The sequence below is a fragment of the Oncorhynchus mykiss genome, chromosome 11, assembly GCF_057628025.1.
Source record: "Oncorhynchus mykiss isolate SJ-2025 chromosome 11, ASM5762802v1, whole genome shotgun sequence".
NCBI lineage: Eukaryota > Metazoa > Chordata > Actinopteri > Salmoniformes > Salmonidae > Oncorhynchus > Oncorhynchus mykiss.
In genome coordinates this window covers 61,029,564-61,052,435 of record NC_143032.1, presented here as the reverse complement: position 1 = coordinate 61,052,435, position 22,872 = coordinate 61,029,564, and the positions used below count along the sequence as shown (strand labels likewise).

The 22,872-nt window shown below is 41.4% G+C and overlaps 2 protein-coding genes across 2 annotated transcripts; one reads left to right on the top strand and one right to left on the bottom strand.

Moving 5' to 3' along the window:
- Nucleotides 1-12,226: 12,226 nt before the first annotated feature.
- On the bottom strand, nt 12,227-16,339 carry LOC110536082 (ubiquitin carboxyl-terminal hydrolase 39). Its single transcript, XM_021621623.3, has 13 exons — nt 16,143-16,339; nt 15,719-15,791; nt 15,524-15,618; nt 15,278-15,414; nt 14,903-15,055; nt 14,549-14,774; nt 14,327-14,401; nt 14,134-14,201; nt 13,797-13,985; nt 13,179-13,321; nt 12,933-13,068; nt 12,682-12,768; nt 12,227-12,549 (listed from the first exon to the last, which is right to left on the bottom strand). Exons 1-13 carry the CDS (start codon nt 16,189-16,191, stop codon nt 12,496-12,498), a joined length of 1,485 nt encoding a protein of 494 aa, XP_021477298.1. The 5' UTR covers nt 16,192-16,339; the 3' UTR covers nt 12,227-12,495.
- Nucleotides 16,340-16,563: 224 nt separating this feature from the next.
- On the top strand, nt 16,564-20,032 carry LOC110536083 (UPF0561 protein C2orf68 homolog). The gene is made up of 4 exons (XM_021621624.3): nt 16,564-16,769; nt 17,672-17,787; nt 17,880-18,025; nt 19,383-20,032. The coding sequence occupies exons 1-4, from the start codon at nt 16,660-16,662 to the stop codon at nt 19,503-19,505; spliced, it is 495 nt and encodes a 164-aa protein (XP_021477299.1). The 5' UTR covers nt 16,564-16,659; the 3' UTR covers nt 19,506-20,032.
- The last annotated feature ends 2,840 nt before the right edge of the window (nt 20,033-22,872 follow it).

The window sequence follows — 22,872 nt, the reverse complement described above, 5'->3', positions numbered from 1 at the left end:
CAAGAGAGGGTGTCTATTCGCGCTTCAGCACCATTCTCTCACGCCTTGTGTGCTCTGGCCTGCTGCTGAGGAGAGAGAGCGAGAGAGAGAGGTACCTAGGCCTAGCATACTGTTGATTGTGAAGATGGAGGCCATTTGTTTTATCATTATTATTATTGTATATAATTGTTATTATTGTAAGCCTATTTATTAATTGAAACCTGTTTTTTAAAATATGCAAAACCTGTTTGGTTTAATTCTGTTCAGAGATTTGTATTGGCTAAATAACATTTGTCTTTTTAATTATTTAGTTTAAAATAGGTTATAAGTAAGTCTGTTGTAAAATAAAGAACATTAGCCTATTTCTGTCATGTGTTGGGTATGGTAGGCGCTGGCCTTTGTTGGTAATTACTGCAATATAGCCTATTCAAAACGTTTGTGAATGTTTAAATCAGTTCGAAAGTATTTTATTTAATTCTGTTGAGCCATTTGCTTTGGCTGTAATGCTGTTTGCTACAATATAATAGCCTGCTCATATTTTCGCTATAAACAATGGCTTCACTTACTTTTGATATTACCCTAATAAAGTTTAAAACTTTTGTGAAGGTTTGGTGTGGTGTGGTGTGGCTATTATTAAGCTTTGGCTACTGCAAGTCTATGATATGAAGGCAGTGCACACTGGCGCTCCAACTGACTTCGACAATTGAACTTGAGGTGAGGAGAAATGTTTTAGGCCTACCAGAGTTACTCCTATAATATAACAGTATAATGCTTATCATAATACAACATATTCTGTTAGAAAATTAACGAATTAACCTCCTTCTGTAAATCTATATCTGTATAGCAGACGCAGTAGCCATCATTCATAAAGAAATGCATGGCTGTGTTGTAGCATGCCGCCGGCATATCTCTCTCCATCTCCCTGGGGCTGGGCGTAAGCTTCTCTTCCTTTATATAGGCTATATTTGTTTTAAAATATTAATATCATACAGTGGACACCTAAGCCTAATGCCTTGATGCATTTGGTGCTCAAATACCCGAGAGCTGAACCGTGAGGTGGACAATTAATGTTGTAGGAAAGTAGCCTAAAAAACTATGAAAAAAATAGGTTCTAAGGTTTTTCTTATGCTACATATCGAAACAAAATGAATAGTGTTTTGTAATTTGTTATTAGGCTGTTTTTAAGGACAAATAAATGTGGCTGATTTGGCCAATATCCCTCGTTTATTGACGGCGCTGGCTGCGCCAAATCGAATCTGAGGTAAAATTCTCAAATTTTCAGTAAATTAAAATGTTCCCGGTCACGTTATCCGGTGCCATATTTTCCTAAAGGAAAGCTTGAAATTTTCATATTGTTTATATGCAGATTTTAGAATATTCGCATGAAAATCTGTCACCAATTGACTGGAAACGTAGATATAGACAACCTAAAGACTGTGGCAAGTGCACTAGTTCAGTGACACTTTGATTATACTTGCACATCAGCCATTATTGACGACGACCCTGGAGCAACAAGGGTTAAGTGTCTTGCTCAAGGGCACATCGAGAGATTTTTCACCTGGTCAACTCAGGACTTTGAACCAGCGACTTTTCATTTACTTGCCCAACTATCCTAACCACTAGGCTGCCTGTCACCCATGTTGAGCAATGAACGTATTTTTACATTATAATGCTTGCAGAGCTGGTGAATGGAAGTTTGAATCTGAGCTTTCTGGGCATTAGAGAGGTCTCTAATGCACAGATACTGGTTCAGACCTGACCTAGTTAACAACTTTTGTTTTTAGTAACTAACTAAACTGTGAGTTATTCTGCGGGATCTTCATGGTCATCCGTGAGCCTACCAGGGCCAAATTGGACATCACACAGCAGATATAAATTACTGTATGCTTGAAACACCAACAGATCTAACATGAGTCTTCCAGGACCAGGTTTGATGGAGACTATACCCAAGTCCCGTCTTAACAGTTACCAATTGTATAGCTTGTATTCTCTATCCTAGAGGATACGCCCCAGTACTTGGTTCACAAATCATTAATCTATAGATAACTCTTGGCCACATATTTCTGTTAACACACCAAGTCTGTTTCACTTCTGCTTTCACACACTAGCAACAAGTCATTTTTCAACTTAAGAAAGATGGTTGTTGTGGTGTCCCTTTTTTCACCAGAGCTTCCAGGCCTGAACTGTACACAAGCCGAAGATCAAGTTGTTTTTCAAATTAGAGATGTAGGATATTATGCATGAAATGGTAAATTATAGTGAATCACTGAACTCTCACCTCTGATGTCCTTCTACCAGACATCTGACATCTGTTCAGACTGCAGCCAGATCATTGAGCTATTCACAGACATGATCTCAAAACACAGACACCCAGGTGAGTACCCATTCTGATTCTGCTGAAGTATGTTGCTCAATAAAAAAAAGTGTAGCCAGAGATGCAGATAACACCCTGACCAGAAAGTGTTACTTATACTTCAATTTCTGTAGCCAGAAATATATGTACATAAAAAAAACATCTGGTCTCAGACCTCTTCTCTGCCATCTTTCAGTTCACGTTTACAGTGCAAATATAGAATATCATGTCTAGCAAAAACTCCCTTACACTACAGTCAACAGAGACTACATTATGTTGAACTCTGATCTTAAAACAAAGTCTGCTAGAAGGATGTCAGATTGACAGATAATTTCACCCCTCATCAAAGTGAGTCACCAACACTGTAACTGTATATCCAAATCAAATTGTATTGGTCACACATATATTTAGCAGATTTTATTGCGGGTGTAGCAAAATGCTTGTGTTCCTAGCTCCAACAGTGCAGTAATATCTAACAATTTACAACAATACACACATATCTAAAAGTAAAATAATATAATTACGTAATCTGTACCTGTGTTGATTGTTTAGGAGCTGATCAACAACACCCTGGATGACCTGTGTCTACGCCTCCCCAGAGGTGTGGCTCAATGCCACTGTGTATGCACCGAATGCACCGAATGCACCGAATACAACCAGTGTAGTAGACCTTACCGTGAAATTATTACTTACAAGCCCTTAACCTCTACGGGATTGGTGTCCCTCTACCTAGACGGTTGAGCTAACGTGCACTAATGTGATTAGCACGTTGTTGTAAGTCATAAACATGCCTTATTTAACCACACTGACCAATTTACAGTAGCTATTACAGTGAAAAAAATACCATGCTATTGTTTGAGGAGAGAGAACAGGAACAAAAAACTTTTATCATGGCAACTGGTTTGATACATTCACCTGTGAAGGTAAATAATGTACTTACATTCAGTAGTCAGTAGTTCAGTAGTCTAGTCTTTGTATTCAAATGTAGAAACTGGGTTCTACAGTTTGAACCCTGCTGTCTCTGGCTCCATACCCACCCAGCCCGCCATCTAGATGTGTGAAAGTTAGTGTATAAGCTAATGTATGACATTCCTGGGAGTGGGTAAACTTAAATGTTGTATTACCATATCATTTGTGTATGTTCTCTATAGTTAAGTACTTTAAAATGTATTATTGACCAATTCGGCACATTTGGGCAGACTTGATACAAAACATTGTCCTGTATTGCAATACTTCCCTGCATCAATCTGAAACTTTGCACACACACTGCTGCCATCTTGTGGCCAAAATCTAGCTGGTGTCTAAACTGCAATATTATATAATGGCATTTCTATTGCATTTCAAAGATGATAAAAAAACAAAAAAACGTGTTTTGGTGTTTGTATTATCTTTTACCAGATCCAATGTGTTATATTCTCCTACATTAATTTCACATTTCTGCAAACTTCAAAGTGCTTCCTTTCAAATGGTATCAATAATATGCATATCCTTGCTTCAGGTCCTGAGCTACTGGCAGTTAGATGTAATTTTAGGTGAAAAAAAGAGGGACAGATCCTTAAGAGGATTTTAACCAACAATGCCATTTTAAGAATACTAAGAGTTAAGAAAATATTTACTAAATAAAGTTTAAAAAAAAATATAACAATAATGAGGGGGTACCGATACCGAGTCAATATGCGGGGATACAGGTTAGTCAAGGTAATTGAGGTAATACAGATGTAATACAAATGTATTAAATCATTTTCTTATCAATCTACACACAATACCCTATAATAACAAAGCAAAACAGGTTTTTAGAATTTTTGCAAATGTATAAAAAAAAAGTAATAAAAATATCACATTTACATAAGTACTCAGACCCTTTACTCAGCAGTTTGTTGAAGCAACTTCGGCAGTGATTACAGCCTTGAGTCTTCTTGGGTATGACGCTACAAGCTTGGCACACCTATATTTGGGGTGTTTCTCCCATTCTTCTCTGCAGATCCTCTCAAGCTCAGTCAGGTTGGATAGGGACTGTCGCTGCACAGCTATTTTCAGGTCTCCCCAGAGATGTTAGATCATGTTCAAGTCTCGGCTCTGGCTGGGCCACTCAAGGACATTCAGAGATTTGTCCTGAAGCCACTCCTGCATTGTCTTGGCTGTGTGCTTAGGGTCGTTGTCCTGTTGGAAGGTGAACCTTTGCCCCAGTCTGAGGTTCTGAGCGCTCTGGAACAGGTTTTCATCAAGGATCTCTCTGTACTTTGCTCCGTTCATCTTTCCCTCGATCCTGACTTGTCTCCCAGTCCCTGCCACTGAAAAACATCCCCACAGCATGATGACGCCAACACCATGCTTCACCATAGGAATGGTGCCAGGTTTCCTCCAGACGTGACGCTTAACATTCAGCCCAAAGAGTTCAATCTTGGTTACATCAGACCAGAGAATGTTGTTTCTCATGGTCTGCGAGCTCTTTATATGCCCTTTGGCAAACTCCAAGCAGGCTACCATGAGCCTTTTACTGAGGAGTGGCTTCTGTCTGGCCACTCTACCATAAAGGCCAGATAGGTGGAGTGCTGCAGAAATGTTTGTATGCACTTCTTCTATGGTATATTGCCAATCACACAATGTAATGTGCATCCCGCCACCTACTATGCGGGATGTAACCTGGACCCCCCCCCCCCCCAATTTTTTTTTATTTTTTTTAAATAAATCAAAAACAACAATTCTGTTAAAAATAAATAAAACTGATCTGATCCCTACACAGGCTGAAGGGGAACCTGGGAGTCTTCCGGCGCCAGTACCCCTTGCAATTCTTCAGATGTAAAATTATTGAGTCCCATTAACCACAATAATGTCCAGTTTCTTCGACTTCTTTGAGACTTGCTGTTCAGTTTAGAACTGTGGCAATGAACGCAACAAAATCATCCTGTGTGTTAAAAAGGTGCTATTTTGTCTGGCAGCAAACTTTTACTACAGGCTGTGGTGTATCCACTACCATATCTTCACTAGCATCACTCGTTTTCTCAATTCTTTTAATCGCCTCCGCATAGGAGATTCGATTGACCACTAACTTTTTGCACCTCAATTTCCTTCACCCGTACAGGGCACTCCAGGAACACTATCCCCACTACAAATGCAACACCTTCATCCTTCTACAGTATACTCTGTTCGCCTGAATACTTGAAACATGGCCAAATCCTTTACAATTCTTACACTCCAGTGGTTTGGGGATGGAAGCTCTTGCGTCATATCTTACATAACCAAGCTTCACATGTGTAGGCATTTGCTCTTTATCAAAAAAACAACAGGACTGACAGACTTTCTTCTTTTCCACCATTCACCCATCGGGGTCAGACGCCGGGCACCAACCACACCCGGAATTCTCTTCAGGTATTCAGCCTGAACATCCATCGCCACCCCTGAGATGACTCCTTTGACGGGTGATCTACACCAAAGTTCAAAACAAAAAACTTGTTTGGATTCTTTTGAGGCTCACTGCAATCTTCCTCTGCTCTTCAGAAATACATTTAATCAAAATAAGACTTCTCCTGATCACTCTGACAGACTCCACTTTTCCAAGCGCATACTTCACCATTTAACACCTCAAACGAGTTTTCCACATATGCAGCCTTACTCAAACGCATCCCAAAAAGAAGCGATTCATTATCATTTACACACGTGTCATCCACTCCAATTTTAGACTTTTTCCTTTTTGTTCCAACTTTCAACTGTCCATTCAGAAAATTTTTCTTCACCAAATTTGCTGGATGCACCGCTTAATTCGAACTCAGTATCCACTTCCACCATCTTCCTTTGTCCTCTGATATGCACTGTCAACTGTGAGACCTTATATAGACAGGTGTGTGCCTTTACAAATGATGTCCAATCAATTGAATTTACCACAGGTGGACTTCTATCAAGAAACATCTCAAAGATGATCAATGGAAACAGGATGTACCTGAGCTCATAGCAAAGGGTTTGAATACTTATGTAAATAAGGTATTTCAGTTTTTGTTTTAAAAGCTTGAGAGGACCTGCAGAGAAAAACGGGAGAAACTTCCCAAATACAGGTGTGCCAAGCTTGTAGCGTCATACCCAAGAAGACTCGAGGCTGTAATCACGGCCAAAGGTTCTTCAACAAAGAACTAAGTAAAGGGTCTGAATACTTATGTAAATGTGATATTTCCATTTTTTGTTTTTAAATAAATTTGCACAAATTTCTAAAAACCTGTTTTTGCATTGTCATTATGGGGTAGTGTTTGTAGATTGACGAGCAATTTTTTTTATTTAATACATTTTAGAATAAGGGTGTAACATAACAAAATGTGGAAAAGGGGAAGGGGTCAGAAAACTTTCTGAATGCAAAGTATGTAAAGAGTTGATTTTGAATAAGGCTGTAACATAGCGAAATGTGAAGGGGTCTGAATACTTTCCGAATGCACATCTAGTTAGGGGTAAAGTGACTATGCATAGATAATAAACAGTGAGTAGCAGTTACGTCAGTTTCATTATGCCCGTCTTTGTGTTTTTTCCAGTGTGAAATGTTCACCAAACTCTTAAGGCCCCAGGCTGCAGAAGGTTCTGGGAAGCCAAATGGATGCATGTGAGGTAATTAAACCATTCACATCCCAGTCATAGGAGAGGTCATCCACTGTCTCAGTGTATGACATTCCTAACCTCACTGTCTATAATCCCCAGACCAATACCATTGAGACCGTGTCTGTGCCTCGACCTAGGTTGGGCAAAACTAAACATGGCGGTGTTCGCCTTAGCAATCTCACTAGGATAAAAACCACCTCCATTCCTGTCATTATTGAAAGAGATCATGATACCTCACATCTCAAAATAGGGCTACTTAATGTTAGATCCCTTACTTCAAAGGCAATTATAGTCAATTAACTAATCACTGATCATAATCTTGATGTGATTGGCCTGACTGAAACATGGCTCAAGCCTGATGAATTTACTGTGTTAAATGAGGCCTCACCTCCTGGCTACACTAGTGACCATATCCCCCGTGCATCCCGCAAAGGCGGAGGTGTTGCTAACATTTATGATAGCAAATTTCAATTTACAACAAAAAAAATGACGTTTTCGTCTTTTGAGCTTCTAGTCATGAAATCTATGCAGCCTACTCAATCACTTTTTATAGCTACTGTTTACAGGCCTCCTGGGCCATATACAGCATTCCTCATTGAGTTCCCTGAATTCCTATCGGACCTTGGTAGTCATAGCAGATAATATTCTAATTTTTGGTGACTTTAATATTCACATGGAAAAGTCCACAGACCCACTCCAAAAGGCTTTCGGAGCCATCATCGACTCAGTGGGTTTTGTCCAACATGTCTCTGGACCTACTCACTGTCACAGTCATACTCTGGACCTAGTTTTGTCCCATGGAATAAATGTTGTGGATCTTAATGTTTTTCCTCATAATCCTGGACTATCGGACCACCATTTTATTACGTTTGCAATTGCAACAAATAATCTGCTCAGACCCCAACCAAGGAACATCAAAAGTTGTGCTATAAATTCAGACAACACAAAGATTCCTTGATGTCCTTCCAGATTCCCTCTGTCTACCCAAGGACGCCAGAGGACAAAAATCAGTTAACCACCTAACTGAGGAACTCAATTTAACCTTGCGCAATACCCTAGATGCAGTTGCACCCCTAAAAACTAGAAACATTTCTCATAAGAAACTAGCTCCCTGGTACACAGAAAATACCCGAGCTCTGAAGCAAGCTTCCAGAAAATTGGAACAGAAATGGCGCCACACCAAACTGGAAGTCTTCCGACTAGCTTGGAAAGACAGTACCGTGCAGTACCGAAGAGCCCTTACTGCTGCTCGATCATCCTATTTTTCTAACTTAATTGAGGAAAATAAGAACAATCCGAAATTCCTTTTTGATACTGTCGCAAAGCTAACTAAAAAGCAGCATTCCCCAAGAGAGGATGACTTTCACTTTAGCAGTGATAAATTCATGAACTTCTTTGAGGAAAATATTATGATTATTAGAAAGCAAATTACGGACTCCTCTTTAAATCTGCGTATTCCTTCAAAGCTCAGTTGTCCTGAGTCTGCACAACTCTGCCAGGACCTAGGATCAAGAGAGACGCTCAAGTGTTTTAGTACTATATCTCTTGACACAATTATGAAAATAATCATGGCCTCTAAACCTTCAAGCTGCATACTGGACCCTATTCCAACTAAACTACTGAAAGAGCTGCTTCCTGTGCTTGGCCCTCCTATGTTGAACATAATAAACAGCTCTCTATCCACCGGATGTGTACCAAACTCACTAAAAGTGGCAGTAATAAAGCCTCTCTTGAAAAAGCCAAACCTTGACCCAGAAAATATAAAAAACTATTGGCCTATATCGAATCTTCCATTCCTCTCAAATATTTTAGAAAAGGCTGTTGCGCAGCAACTCACTGCCTTCCTGAAGACAAACAATGTATACGAAATGCTTCAGTCTGGTTTTAGACCCCATCATAACACTGAGACGGCACTTGTGAAGGTGGTAAATGACATTTTAATGGCATCGGAACGAGGCTCTGCATCTGTCCTCGTGCTCCTAGACCTTTGATACCATCGATCACCACATTCTTTTGGAGAGATTGGAAACCCAAATTGGTCTACACGGACAAGTTCTGGCCTGGCTTAGATCTTATCTGTCGGAAAGATATCAGTTTGTCTCTGTGAATGGTTTGTCCTCTGACAAATCAACTGTAAATGTTGGTGTTCCTCAAGGTTCTGTTTTAGGACCACTATTGTTTTCACTATATATTTTACCTCTTGGGGATGTTATTCGAAAACATAATGTTAACTTTCACTACTATGCGGATGACACACAGCTGTACATTTCAATGAAACATGGTGAAGCCCTAAAATTGCCCTCACTAGAAGCATGTGTTTCAGACATAAGGAAGTGGATGGCTGCTTTCTTCTTTTAAACTCGGACAAAACAGAGATGCTTATTCTAGGTCCCAAGAAACAAAGAGATCTTCTGTTGAATCTGACAATTAATCTTAATGGTTGTACAGTCGTCTCAAATAAAACTGTGAAGGACCCCGGCGTTACTCTGGATTCCTGATCTCTCTTTTGAAGAACATATCAAGACCATTTCAAGGACAGCTTTTTTCCATCTACGTAACATTGCAAAAATCAGAAACTTTCTGTCCAAAAATGATGCAGAAAAATTAATCCATGCTTTTGTCACTTCTAGGTTAGACTACTGCAATGCTCTACTTTCCGGCTACCCGGATAAAGCACTAAATAAACTTCAGTTAGTGCTAAATATGGCTGCTAGAATCCTGACTAGAACCAAAAAATGTGATCATATTACTCCAGTGCTAGCCTCCCTACACTGGCTTCCTGTCAAAGCAAGGGCTGATTTCAAGGTTTTACTGCTAACCTGCAAAGCATTACATGGGCTTGCTCCTACCTATCTCTCTGATTTGGTCCTGCCGTACATACCTACACGTACGCTACGATCACAAGACGCAGGCCTCCTAATTGTCCCTAGAATTTCTAAGCAAACAGCTGGAGGCAGGGCTTTCTCCTATAGAGCTCCATTTTTATGGAACGGTCTGCCTACCCATGTCAGAGACGCAAACTCGGTCTCAACCTTTAAGTCTTTACTGAAGACTCATCTCTTCAGTGGGTCATATGATTGAGTGTAGTCTGGCCCAGGAGTGGGAAGGTGAACGGAAAGGCTCTGGAGCAACGAACCGCCCTTGCTGTCTCTGCCTGGCCGGTTCCCCTCTTTCCACTGGGATTCTCTGCCTCTGTTACAGGGGCTGAGTCACTGGGGCTCTCTCATGCCATCCCTGGAAGGGGTGCGTCACCTGAGTGGGTTGATTCACTGATGTGGTCATCCTGTCTGGGTTGGCGCCCCCCCTTGGGTTGTGCCATGGCGGAGATCTTTGTGGGCTATACTCAGCCTTGTCTCAGGATGGTAAGTTGGTGGTTGAAGATATCCCTCTAATGGTGTGGGGGCTGTGCTTTGGCAAAGTGGGTGGGGTTATATCCTTCCTGTTTGGCCCTGTCTGGGGGTGTCCTCGGATGGGGCCACAGTGTCTCCTGACCCCTCCTGTCTCAGCCTCCAGTATTTATGCTGCAGTAGTGTATGTGACGGGGGGCTAGGGTCAGTTTGTTATACCTGGAGTACTTGTCCTCCTGTCCTATTCGGTGTCCTGTGTGAATCTAAGTGTGCGTTCTCTAATTCTCTCCTTCTTTCTCTCTCTTGGAGGACCTGAGCCCTAGGACCATGCCCCAGGACTACCTGACATGATGACTCTTTGCTGTCCCCAGTCCACCTGAGCGTGCTGCTGCTCCAGTTTCAACTGTTCTGCCTTATTATTATTCGACCATGCTGGTCATTTATGAACATTTGAACATCTTGGCCATGTTCTGTTATAATCTCCACCCGGCACAGCCAGAAGAGGACTGGCCACCCCACATAGCCTGGTTCCTCTCTAGGTTTCTTCCTAGGTTTTGGCCTTTCTAGGGAGTTTTAGCCACCGTGCTTCTACACCTGCATTGCTTGCTGTTTGGGGTTTTAGGCTGGGTTTCTGTACAGCACTTTGAGATATCAGCTGATGTACGAAGGGCTATATAAATAAATTTGATTTAGATGGACTGTCCCAGTGACAACAGTGGTGTGATTGTGTGTAGTGACTGAGTCTTCTTTTAGTCAGTATATCAGCTATTTGTCACTGTATCCTCCAGAGAGCTGATGTGTGTGTTGTTGTGAAAGAGCAGCATATTCTGAGGAATAACCAGTGTACCCGGGGACCCATTCACATCTGCAGGGATACGAAAACCTCTCAGGAGTGTGGCATAAGTAAACTAGATCTGCCATGGTTTACTATCTGAAAGAATAACCCAAACTACAGGTAAATAAGCAAACTAGAGCATAGTACAAGCCAGGGTTTATTATCTGAAAAACAACACTACCCACATCAATGTTTTGGTATAGTGCATTATATCTGATTTTATTTTGATACAACTCCAGATGGTAGACTTCTGCCAAAAGGTCATGAGGAACTAGAGCTGAAAACCACACCCAGAGATCTCCCTTCATGGATGAAGCTATGATGAATTATCTGCATTTATTAACTGCTAAGTGTGTTTAAGAATGTCACATGTTAATGACTGCACTGTTGCCTTAATTTGTCTGTACATTTAATAGGTATTATATTGCACTGTTGAGTAATTTGAGAAAAATGTCTGTACATTTCCTTCATTAGATTTGTACTTGTGGTAGGCTGATGGTGTAGCACTGAGATTATTTGATGGTGTCAGGTTTGATTTTCACTGTGTGGGCCATTACGAGTACAGTAAGTAATTCATTCAAACATACTGTAAATGATTGAGTTAAAAGAACTGTGGACATTTTTAAGCAGATATATCCACAAGCATAATACCTCATTTACATTAGAAATAGTTAATTTTCCCTGTTAAATCGGCAATAAAGTTATTCATATAAAATCAGTCATAATCAGGGAAAACAAATATGGTACAGTAAATAAAGTGGTGAAGTGTCTTGAAGAAATATATTTGAGTGAACATATACCTCCTTTGATGGAGAAATCCTTTTAACAAGTAATATGTCAATGCATTGCCTTTGTATATTAAACTATGTTTAGGTTTCATTTTTATGATCTAAGTAATATTCATGTGTGAGTCCGAAGTATTTGTGTATACATGAGTATATTTATCCTATAATGTACTGCTTATAATATGAAAATCTTTTTGTAACCTTCACTATTTGGTCATGTCTTATTCAAAATGTTGGAATTGTATTTTTGTTTTTACTTCCTTGTTTCACAAATAAAGACCCAACTATGGCTAAAACGAATAAATCAACACGTGTCAAATTGTGCAAAATCTTAAATAATATTAATGACTGAAAACAGAAAAGCCAAAGCTGGTTTAATCTACCATTTACAGTTAAAAATGTAAGCGAAGAACATAAAATAGTAAACATCATTGTTTTCGCTATAGCCAAAATCCTCAAATAAAATGTCCTGGTCCTCATGTGGTGTGGGCTTACCCTGAGGTCATCTTGGACAGTATCCAATTCCACTGGATACTGTCTGACCACTAGCCAGCGAGTGACAGCTCTTTCCTGTACAATCAATCTTTAAATATGATCAATGCTCATTAAATGCCTCATTCACGCCCCAGTGTGGTTAGTTGTGTCATCTTCGCTCTCTCTTCTTTTCCAAATCTGGAACACAGAGAACCCACACATCAACACAATTGACAGTTAGTGGGAGTCAGTAACTTATCTAGACATAAACAGGTAAGTTAGAGAACAGCATATTGTATATTCAGTGATCAATGTGACAATAGAACTTACCTGAATGTAAGCCTCTGACAGTGTGATCATCTGGGGCAGGATATCTGTCACCTGCAGGTCCTGGAGCTCGTACCACTTTCCAGTGCCCTTCAGCGACAAAGACAGGCTCACATTAGCACCAATAACTGAACAGGATGATAATTTTTCTTTCACAATATCAAGAAATATTGCACATCTAAAGCTTTGCAAATTTGCACCTGTAGAGTTCACCAGAAAAAAAAATAATCCTAAAACGTGCAGCTGTCACTTACATGATGCAGGACATGTATTCTGTATGCCCCCTCAGTGGGCTTCCCATCATGCACCACATTGGCCACCAGGTCATAGGTTGTGTTCTTCTCTGTGACCTGTGCTTCCTCTGTCAGATACTCACGAAGGTCTACGTTCCTGATCAAGGAGCAAAGCAAGGGTCAGTCAAAAACACACAGAATCATAAGGCTGAGCACAACGCAAAATTACAACTGAGTATATGGGGAAAGTATGCAACAGTCACTTACGTGATGGGGAAGTTGACAATGGTGGGGTTCTTCTCCACAAAGAAGTTGTTCTTGGTAAACCTCTTGATGCAGAAGATGAGATAGGGGGGCAGCTTGAGCAACTGGAACCTCTTGAGGAAATTCTCTTTGTATGTTTTATACTCCTAAAAGCAAACAGGAGGGTTCAGAGGAAAGGTCGAAGAAGAGGTGATCAAATCTCTTTCAAACAGAAGCTGGAGTCTCACAGGCCAACATTCTAAATCTTGTCTCGTTGACTCTGCTTTTGGAAGATTTTGCAATTGAATGGGAGCACTAGCAGCGTTACTTTTGTATTTTATGCTAGCTAGCTGGTTGCTAGTCTGAAATCTTTTCAGAAACACATCTGTTTGTAAATCCGCCCATGCTAAATATTTGATTGGCTTGATAAGTGGCAACGCATCACTAGCTTACATCTTGATCACCGTATTCCACCCCTTTTTGTCATCTTCCCGAGGAGAATTTCCCCAGGCTTTCGGGAAAAAAAATAATGTGAGAAACCTAGGCTTCCGAGGCTCCATCTCACTTGATGGGCGAGATGGCTGGCATGGAGATAGGAGTGCTGTTCATCTGAGCAAATTTAATTGAGTTTGAGGGCAGTACCTTCTCTGTGTTGCCATTGAACTTGGCCAGGATGTTGAAGAGGGGGACCTGTGGGATGATGAGCTGCTCCTTTTCATCCTTGTACAGCGGGGCTGTGGGGAGGTCAAGGGTCAAGAAGAGGAAGGTGGTGTCAGACATCTCCTCCTGGTACTCCTCCTTCAGAAGCAGAGCCACCTTCTCTTCTGGTGGCTGGAGAGGGAGAGAAAAGCATGTAACGTGGACAATTTAACTGTTCAAATATGTAATCATATTGAAGAGCCATGAATTCACAAATAAGGATTTAAACTGTGATACAATGTTGAAGTCTTTAACAAAAGGTTGACAATAAGCAACTTACCAAATCTGGGTGAGGAAGCTTCTTGGAGAAGATACGCATGGAACCCTGGAACACTTTGGTAAGGCTTGCTATAATGGCAATAGGAGAGAGGGGGGAAAGAAGTGGGAAATATCTTTGTTAATCTCACAGGTTGTACAATGAGGCAGAAAACACTTCCCCAACATCCTTCCCTCCACCTCCCACTGACACTCACAGGGTTTCTTCTTGGTTCCTCCCAGTGCACCGTGCAGAGCATTCATGAACCATGACAGGAAGTCCACAGCATCCCCTGAAGGACAGACCAATCAGCAGCATAGCTTATTCACAACATAATGTGCAACACATACCAAAACATATATCTGACTGTACTAAAAATAATTTGCTCTTGAGAAGCGAGGCTCTGTGTCTCACTGAATGTGTTATAATAAAATCCTACCTTGCTTGGTGATCTGGAAGTTCTTCTTGCTGCACAGCACTACGGCCTGCAACATCTCGTGGGGCGACACATGGGCCTTGAAGTTCCGTGGGTTCCACAGCTTGCGCATCAGCTCACCGAATCGCTGCACCAGCAGGAACATGATGTCACCCGGCGGCCTACGGATGCCGCAGTAATTCTCCTCTTCCAAAAAGTAGTTCCGCAGTGGGGGCACATTGGACAGGGCCTGAAAGGATAAAAACAGTTCACCATAATCAACATGAATGATCAACACACAGGAAAATGTTTAGCAGCATGTGAATGGTGAGATGTCAGATTCACCAGTGGATACTCTGTGTTGGATGACAGTCTTACCTGCAGCACCACATTAGCGTAGTCATTAGCCTTGATGTTGTTGAGCCCTACGATGCCAGGCAGATAGGTGGTGCCATCATAGGCTCGATACAGCTTTCCCTGCTTATCCAATCCAGAGATGTGCTGTCTGGTGAATGTGGGCTTCAGTACATACTAAAACATAAAGAAAAATACATTACCACCACTATATAACTTTAGACACATACCACTGGATGACTGTATAAACCATGACTGAACAAGAACTGTTAAAAAGTTATAATTCAGAACTATCAGTTTAGCACCATTCAATCAGTGCCTGTTTGAATTGATGCATTTGACACATGTTCTTTCTGATTACAGAGTTAATGTGTGCACCACCCATCTCTGTAGACTCACCGTGATGTCTTCCAACGATGAGTCAATGATCTCGTAGTTATCTGGCAGACAGTAGAACTTGAGGGTGTGCAGATTGAGGAACACATGGTGGGTGAACTGCACACTGTGAGTGTAGGCATGGGACTTCAGACCTCTACCTGGAAGATACATTGCATTGGTTTCGGGCCTTGGTCAAAACATTTCTGAACACTTCTCAGGTATAGAGGGGGGGGGAACAACGTTCATCTGAAGTATTGGATACTTTACCTTGGAAGTATTTCCCACAGATGAGACAGGCGTATACATTGATGTGGGAAAGGGAAATGGAGCATAGCTTCTCAAAATCGAAGTCCAGTACACTCCTGAAGACAAATGTGTGTGTTAGAGGTGATTTACACAGAGTACACGTTCAACAAATGCCTTATCTTGTGCATCTTCCATGTTAAGGCCAGTTGACTTTACCTATTGATTGTGTCGAGGTAGGGACAATGGCGACTTCTGCGGTCCTCGGACGAACGGCCAATTTTCACAGGTACTGTGTAAGACAAAGAACAATTTCAACAAATAATTAAGTGTAGCTAAATGTTAACTAACAATGACAACAATCGTATCTAGCTAGGTAACGTTAGCTAACACAACTCGTTCTTTTTACAGGAAACCTCTGCTCTGGCGGCAAACAATAACGCACCTAGGAAAAACACGTTTGAATGGGGTCTTAGCTAGCTAACAATAATTAGCTAGCTACCAACAATGTGATTTAGGCTAACTTAGCAGCTAACCTAGCTAGCTACACGTTTAGAAATAAACGGCAACGTTCGCTAGTTATTGTAGCGTGTGACTATCTAGAGCTCGCTTATACAAGTTTTAAAATATGTTGGCTAGCTACCTTCATCGTCTTCCAAGTCAATTTCTCGCTCCCGTTTTACAGATACCATAGCGTTAATCGTTGTTGTGTATGGAGAAAATGTATAGTTAACTAGCAAAAGCCACTGGTGAGTTTATTTTGCTAACTAGCAAGCTCGCCAAAACACGCAAACTCCAGACTACAATATCAAAATGGCCAACCAAAGTGTACCCCGAGTTTTCACGTTTACTCTGGCAAAAACCGAACGGTTGAGATTGAATAATGTTGGCCGTTTTTATGTGGGCCTCTAAATTAACGCAGCTTTTACACATAGGTTATTATACAATTTATATAATTAATTAATGAGGATTCAAAATGTGAGAAAAGTATCATTTTCGGGGTAGAAACGTGATATTAAAAATAGACTATGAACAGGCTCGTAACTCCGTGTGCAATTCTAGTTGGACAGCAGCCCACTTTAAAAGCTTGATTAACGTTAAGATGCAGCTTGTTGTGGTGTTGTGCGTATAAAGAAATACTAAATCAATTATCAATCACGATGGAGATTTTGCGGGATGATGAAGAACAAGAGCTCAAATATAAACGCACGGGTCGTTTGGACATGAGCCACGGTTTCTTACACCACATTCGAAGGAACCAGATTGCCAGGTAAATCACTGAACTTTGTTAATCTGAGCTAACATGTGGAGTGTATATTTTATCAATGTAATTCATTCTGAGAGCATGCAGATGTTCAATTTCGAGTGTTTTCTACGTAATGTTGAAATTAATCGCTATTACGCCTAACCACTTCTACGCATGCGCACAACACATAACAAAGACCTTCCGCTCGACAAAGGGATAGTGCAATACGGGTTCATTGGGACGTCCCTAACTACAACTAAAGACTGTCTATTCTATTGACAATATATACATGTTACCGCTCTAACAATGAAAATGCATATCCCAAAGATGGAAGGCAGGCGCGATCAGGTGTGACCATTCTAGCCAATGAGCGGGCAGATACGCGTGTGAACAACAGGGCGTAGAGATGGATAGAGGACTCATCTTTGTATCTGTGCTATCATATATCGAAGTTTATTTTTGTCGCATACACAGATTTGCAGGTGCAGCATAATGCTTGTGTTCATAGCGCCAACAGTGCCGTAATAATGCCTAGCGATACAAACAATACACACAATCCAAAAAGTAAAAGATAAATATCGGACTGAGTGACGTCAGAGTCCGATATATTGCTCATTCTGATATTAATTGATGTATTTAAACTTTTTGGATTATGTGCGTATTGCTTGTCTATGACTTGGGTGGCAGGAGTCTTAGACAATTTTTAGAGCCTTCCTCAGACAGACACCACCTGATATAGAAGTCCTGGATGACAGGGAGCTCGGCCCCAGTGATGTACTGGGCCGTACGCACAACCCTCTCTCTGTATGTAGTGCCTTGCGGTCGGATGCAAAGCATTTGCCATACCAAGAGGTGACACAGCCAGTCAATATGCTCTCTAAATGTTTTGATAGATTCTTTGCACTGACTTGTTTGATGTCTTGCAGAGATGACTATGATAAGCAGGTGAAGCAGGCCAATGAGCATCAGAGGCCCAGGCACACCACTACCTCCCGACTCCCCCGTCGACCAGACATCCAAGTGTACCATCCTCGACGCGGCAGTAAGAAAACACTGCTGATAGTATGAACTCTTCTGTCAACTTGATGGAAGGCTCTGGTAAGTGGTGATTTATGTATGTATATGCGTCTCCAGATGGATCTCAGCCAGGAGTGGGTGCAGAGACTGAGGAGTGGAATGAGAGTGGATCCAGTACAGAGCCAGAGACCCATGGAACTGAGCTCTTCTGGCTGGACTACCAGGCTGACTCTGGCCATGTCACCTCCTACATCGTACTCAAGGTCTGTCTATCAAATCAAGTTTATTGGTCACGTTCATACACTGCATGGTCAAAAGTATATGGACACCTGCTAGTCGAACATCTCATTCCAAAATCATGGGAATCCTCCCTTTGTTGCTATAACAGCCCCCACTCTTCTGGGAAGGCTTTCTACTAGATGTTGGAAAATTGGCGGCGAGCTTTACAGCACTCCAGCTGACGCTTGGTATTGTGCGGCTACTCGGCCATGGAAATCCATTTCATGAAGCTCCCGATGAACAGTTCTTGTGCTGATGTTGCTTCCAGGGGAAGTTTGGAACTCCATAGTGAGTGTTGCAACTGAGGACAAAATATTTTTTTATGAGCTTCAGCACTCAGCGGTCCCGTTCTGTGAGCTTGTGTGGCCTACCACTTCGTGGCTGAGACGTTGTTACTCCTAGACTTTTCCACTTCACAATAACAGCACTTATAGTTGACCAGGGCAGAAATTTGACGAACTGGCTTATTGGAAAAGTGGCATCCTATGACGGTGCCACGTTTAATGTCACAGCTCTTCAGTGTGGGCCATTCTACTGCCAATGTTTGTCTATGGAGATTGCATGACCGTGTGCTCGATTTTTATACACCTGTCAGCAACGGGTGTGGTTGAAATAGCAGAATCCACTAATTTGAAGGGGTGTCCAAATTAATTTGCCCATATAGTGTAGTTTCAACACCTTCAGAGTTTTCCCACTTTTTCAAGTGTCCTATATGTTTATACAACGGGTGGGTATAATCTTGAATGCGGTTTGGTTAAAACCGCATTCCAGCCGGTGTCTACTTCACAAGTTACCACAGGCATTTTAACGTCATAGATTTAGCACATTTACCATGTTCCATCTGACTGCGCAATCCACTGTCTCATCAACCCAGCTGACAATTTATAAACTTGATCTCCCCTAGAAAAAAACATCTTGACATTATCTCGCATATCCTTTAGACGAACATTTTGTTTTCAACAGCGGAGATTTGTATAAACCTTGCTGTCTCTCTCTGACATTTGCAACTATGTTTCAATATTGAAATTCAATCTCCAGCTGCCCCATAGTAATTAATGTGATGAGACAGGCAAGCAGCCTTTCTCAGCCAGTCTAAATCGTGTGTGAGAGATTTAAAAAAAGGTACAACTAAATGACGTTAAGCTAGTTTGCAGTCTTTCCAGCATCAGTTTGAAGTGATTGTTAGCTGTGTTGTTGACAAGCTCCTCTGAACAACAGTGTCCTGACTTCGTCTCGGGTCTAATATCCATGCCAATATATCCTCCAAACATTGGCTTCTCTGGCATTATCACTTAAATATTTTGTCCTCGTCATGACCCCTGTGCTCCATCTGTCTCTTAGGAGGATAAGCCAGAGAGGGTGGTGGAGCGCGTAGCGGAGGAGAATGTTCTGGACTCCACCATGAGGATGGCACTGCAGGCCCGGCTTCGAAAAGAAATGGATAAACGGCGGAACAAACGCTGAAGGAGGATAATGGAGTTGACAAACAGGGGTGAGGACCAAGAAGCCTCTGTTTACCCTCTGGCCAACCTTCTCCCTGTATGTAAAGAATGCTAGTAGCAGAGGACTACTGTGGACCCTCATCCTAAGGGACTGTAAGCCAGGATCCAAGTGACTTCACACAGCCAAGCCGTCCCCTCTGTGTGGAATAGATTGACTTACAGAATGGTAGAAATGGATCTGACCTCATAACTCCTCTATTGGACAGGCATTGGCTGTCAACCTGCTCCAAAGGACCTAGCTGATACAACCTGGACCCCTCTCTGAGCCACACCAGGCCATCAGGCTGGAGAGCAAATCCTTTGATCGTAGCTGTTCTGTTTTTATTGTGTTTGTTACAAATGTGCTGTGGTCATGACTTCGCTCTATTCTAATTTATTTTTGATTGGCCTATATTTTCGGAGACTTTATTTTTGATAATGTACATTTATGGAGAGGTCCTTATTGTTTCAGTATTACATACTGTATATTAAATATAGTTATTTTCCAAAGGGGTTTATTGGCTATTTATTCACAAAAGGTGGTTGGTTGTATGCAGATTAGTGTATACAGTTTTGGTAAAGGTGTTCAATATCGTATGTTAATCAATCTCCTTCTCTTACGCAATTCCAGGTCAATGTTTTAATTTACGACCTGGGTGATGCATGGTGATGGGAGTACCATTAGTGTGGGGGAGAAGGTCATTGTCATTGTTGGTTAAAATTCTAGATGATGCGCTTCATGCAATCTTAAATGACATGGCTAGATTAGACTCTAGTGCAGGGCTCTCCAACCCTATTTCTGGAGGGCTACCAACCTGTAGGTTTTCACTCCAACTGATAAAACTGAATCAGGTAAATAGCCCTTAAGCACATTCCATGACCGAATGTTCAAAGCACGCTTCCTACCGGTGTGGCAATTTCCGGTGGCGCATACTATAGATGAAAGTCAGTCTAGTTATCGACGATATAACATTACTACTACTATGTCGCAGTTCTTTTTACTAGGCGTCTTCAGGACGCCTCAAATTAATATGAATGATTTACATTAAATTAGCCAACGAGACTCCAGCTAGCAAGAACGAAAATTAGTTCAAGGTGTGTGTGTGTATATAGGAAGCTACATAGACAACTATGAAGTTGAGTACCAAGTCAGTGACAAATATAGCTAGCTACAATCATGCTAGCTAGCTAATTTAACTAGTAACTGTAGCTAGCTAGTTACTTTGTAAAATTTGTAACGCTGACAGAATCTACCTGAGTGTATTTTTGTTAGATTTCTTAAATTATGCTTGCTAGCTATATTTCCTAGCTAAAAATAACAACAATGTATCTTTGTTAGATACATTGACGATTGGAGATCACCATGAGGACTGCCTGTTACAGGTTCATGAGGAAGAGTGAAACCTCACAGCATGAGAGTAGGGAAAGATTATAGATGGCTACTAGCGACCTTGTTAAACATCTCCTGTGGGACAAAGTCATCATGGTATGTTGGAGACAGTGTCAACATTTACTCTTATTAGATCTTAATGATGGATCCCAATTTTGAATTGCACACTTAACAGATTATTTGGTAAAGATCTGTTGATATTGTGTTACTGAGGCACAATGTATTCCTGTATAGTTAAATGAGCCCCTAGTTAAGAAGACCAGACACTACTATGTTATTTATAAGCCACATCATTCTTGTTTCTCACTTCAGTCTCATCACACTTATCTTCACAGATGGTGTTAAAGCACTCCGTACCAGTGATAGTGGTCCATAGCCACTGCTCCTGTGTTGCAGGAAGTTTTATGTGCAATCATCTGGTGGCCCTTCTTTACCAGACAGCGCACTACTCTCAACTAAACATTCCTGCTGCACCACCAGTTCACAGCTGCACAGACACAGAACAGCGCTGGCACAAGCCAAGAACACTTGTGAGTCCATATCCATAAAAAAATGCACCTGAAAAGTATTCAGCCAATTGTATTCCATCTTGCATTCTGGTTATTCTGTGTTTACTTGATTTCTTTTTCCCCTAAACTCATTGCCTAATTAAAGCCAATACAAGCTCCACACAAACAGATATTCACTATAACACCACTTATTGATGCATGTCATAGATAATTGGTTTATTTTGCTGCTAGCAAATAAACACGTACATTTATGCTGGCCTGGCCCATGGTCTGACCAAAGGTCCGTGTTGATAGTTGACCAACAGGCATACCATAATTGGTTGATGTTGCCTGAGATGGTCAGGGGGATGGATGACTGTGTCAAACAGCTTGTGTTCTTTTACTCCACGGATCATTCTTTCAACATGCACTCTCAGCCTGGCAATGGATTGGGTCTCCCTAACCTCATGCGCTGGCATCTGTGTGTGTCTTGACAGAAAGGCTGGCCGGTAGACCTTGCACGGACCAATGTCGTCTACGAGAAAGCCCTTATCCACCATAATGGCCATGTCATGGGTGAGTAAGGAAATAATAAAGCTCTACATCGACTGGGAAACTATGGGAGCTCACAATACCATTGCATTTTGATGAAACTGAACACAGGCACTGAACAATGTTCATTAGCACCTCCTTCACAGTCAGGAATGCATCGACGACAGTTGGTTAGCTAGTAAGCTAATGATAAAAACCAATAGTGGAAATCGCTCTGGAAGTCATTACCCCAGTAGGAAGTAAAATAGAATGTGGAAGGCGGTATAATGCATAGAGCCTATTACAACTGGGGTTGGAGGGAACTTACAGGAGGGTAGCTCACCAGGAACGGGGTTGACGAGTCCTCCTCTTGTGTATGTTAGGGCTGTGCGTTCTGTTCACTCCATATCTGATTCAGAGGGGTTGGGTTAAATGCTGAAGACACATTTCAGTTGAATGCATTCAGTTGCACAACTGACTAGGTATCCCACTTTGCCTTCCCAATGTAATGTGAAAATAACTTCTCTCTAGGGGCAATATGTTTTGTCACTAGGGGGCAGCATATACCATTACTACTTAGACAAGGCGCTGAAATCGTCTAGCTTGAGGGCAAATAGACAAAATTGATCCACAGAGCCCATTACCAACTTGTATTTTCTATCCATTCTACCTGCTGATGCTCTTACACCATTCTCACTGTTACTGTTTCTCTTTCAGCAAGGACAGGAGTGAGTTTTGTCTAGGTGTACACTAATTTGGGTTTAATGCCCTCAAACTTTCAGACCCATCAAATAACTTTTTATTTTTATTTTGGAGCCTTTTGGTTACTCATTTTGGGAAAATTGACTGTAACATGGACAGGTTGTCCAACCTTGTGTAACTAGAGTCAGTCATTGAGCCAGAGTGATAGGATCCTGCAGCCTTCACGACTGGAGTTGTGG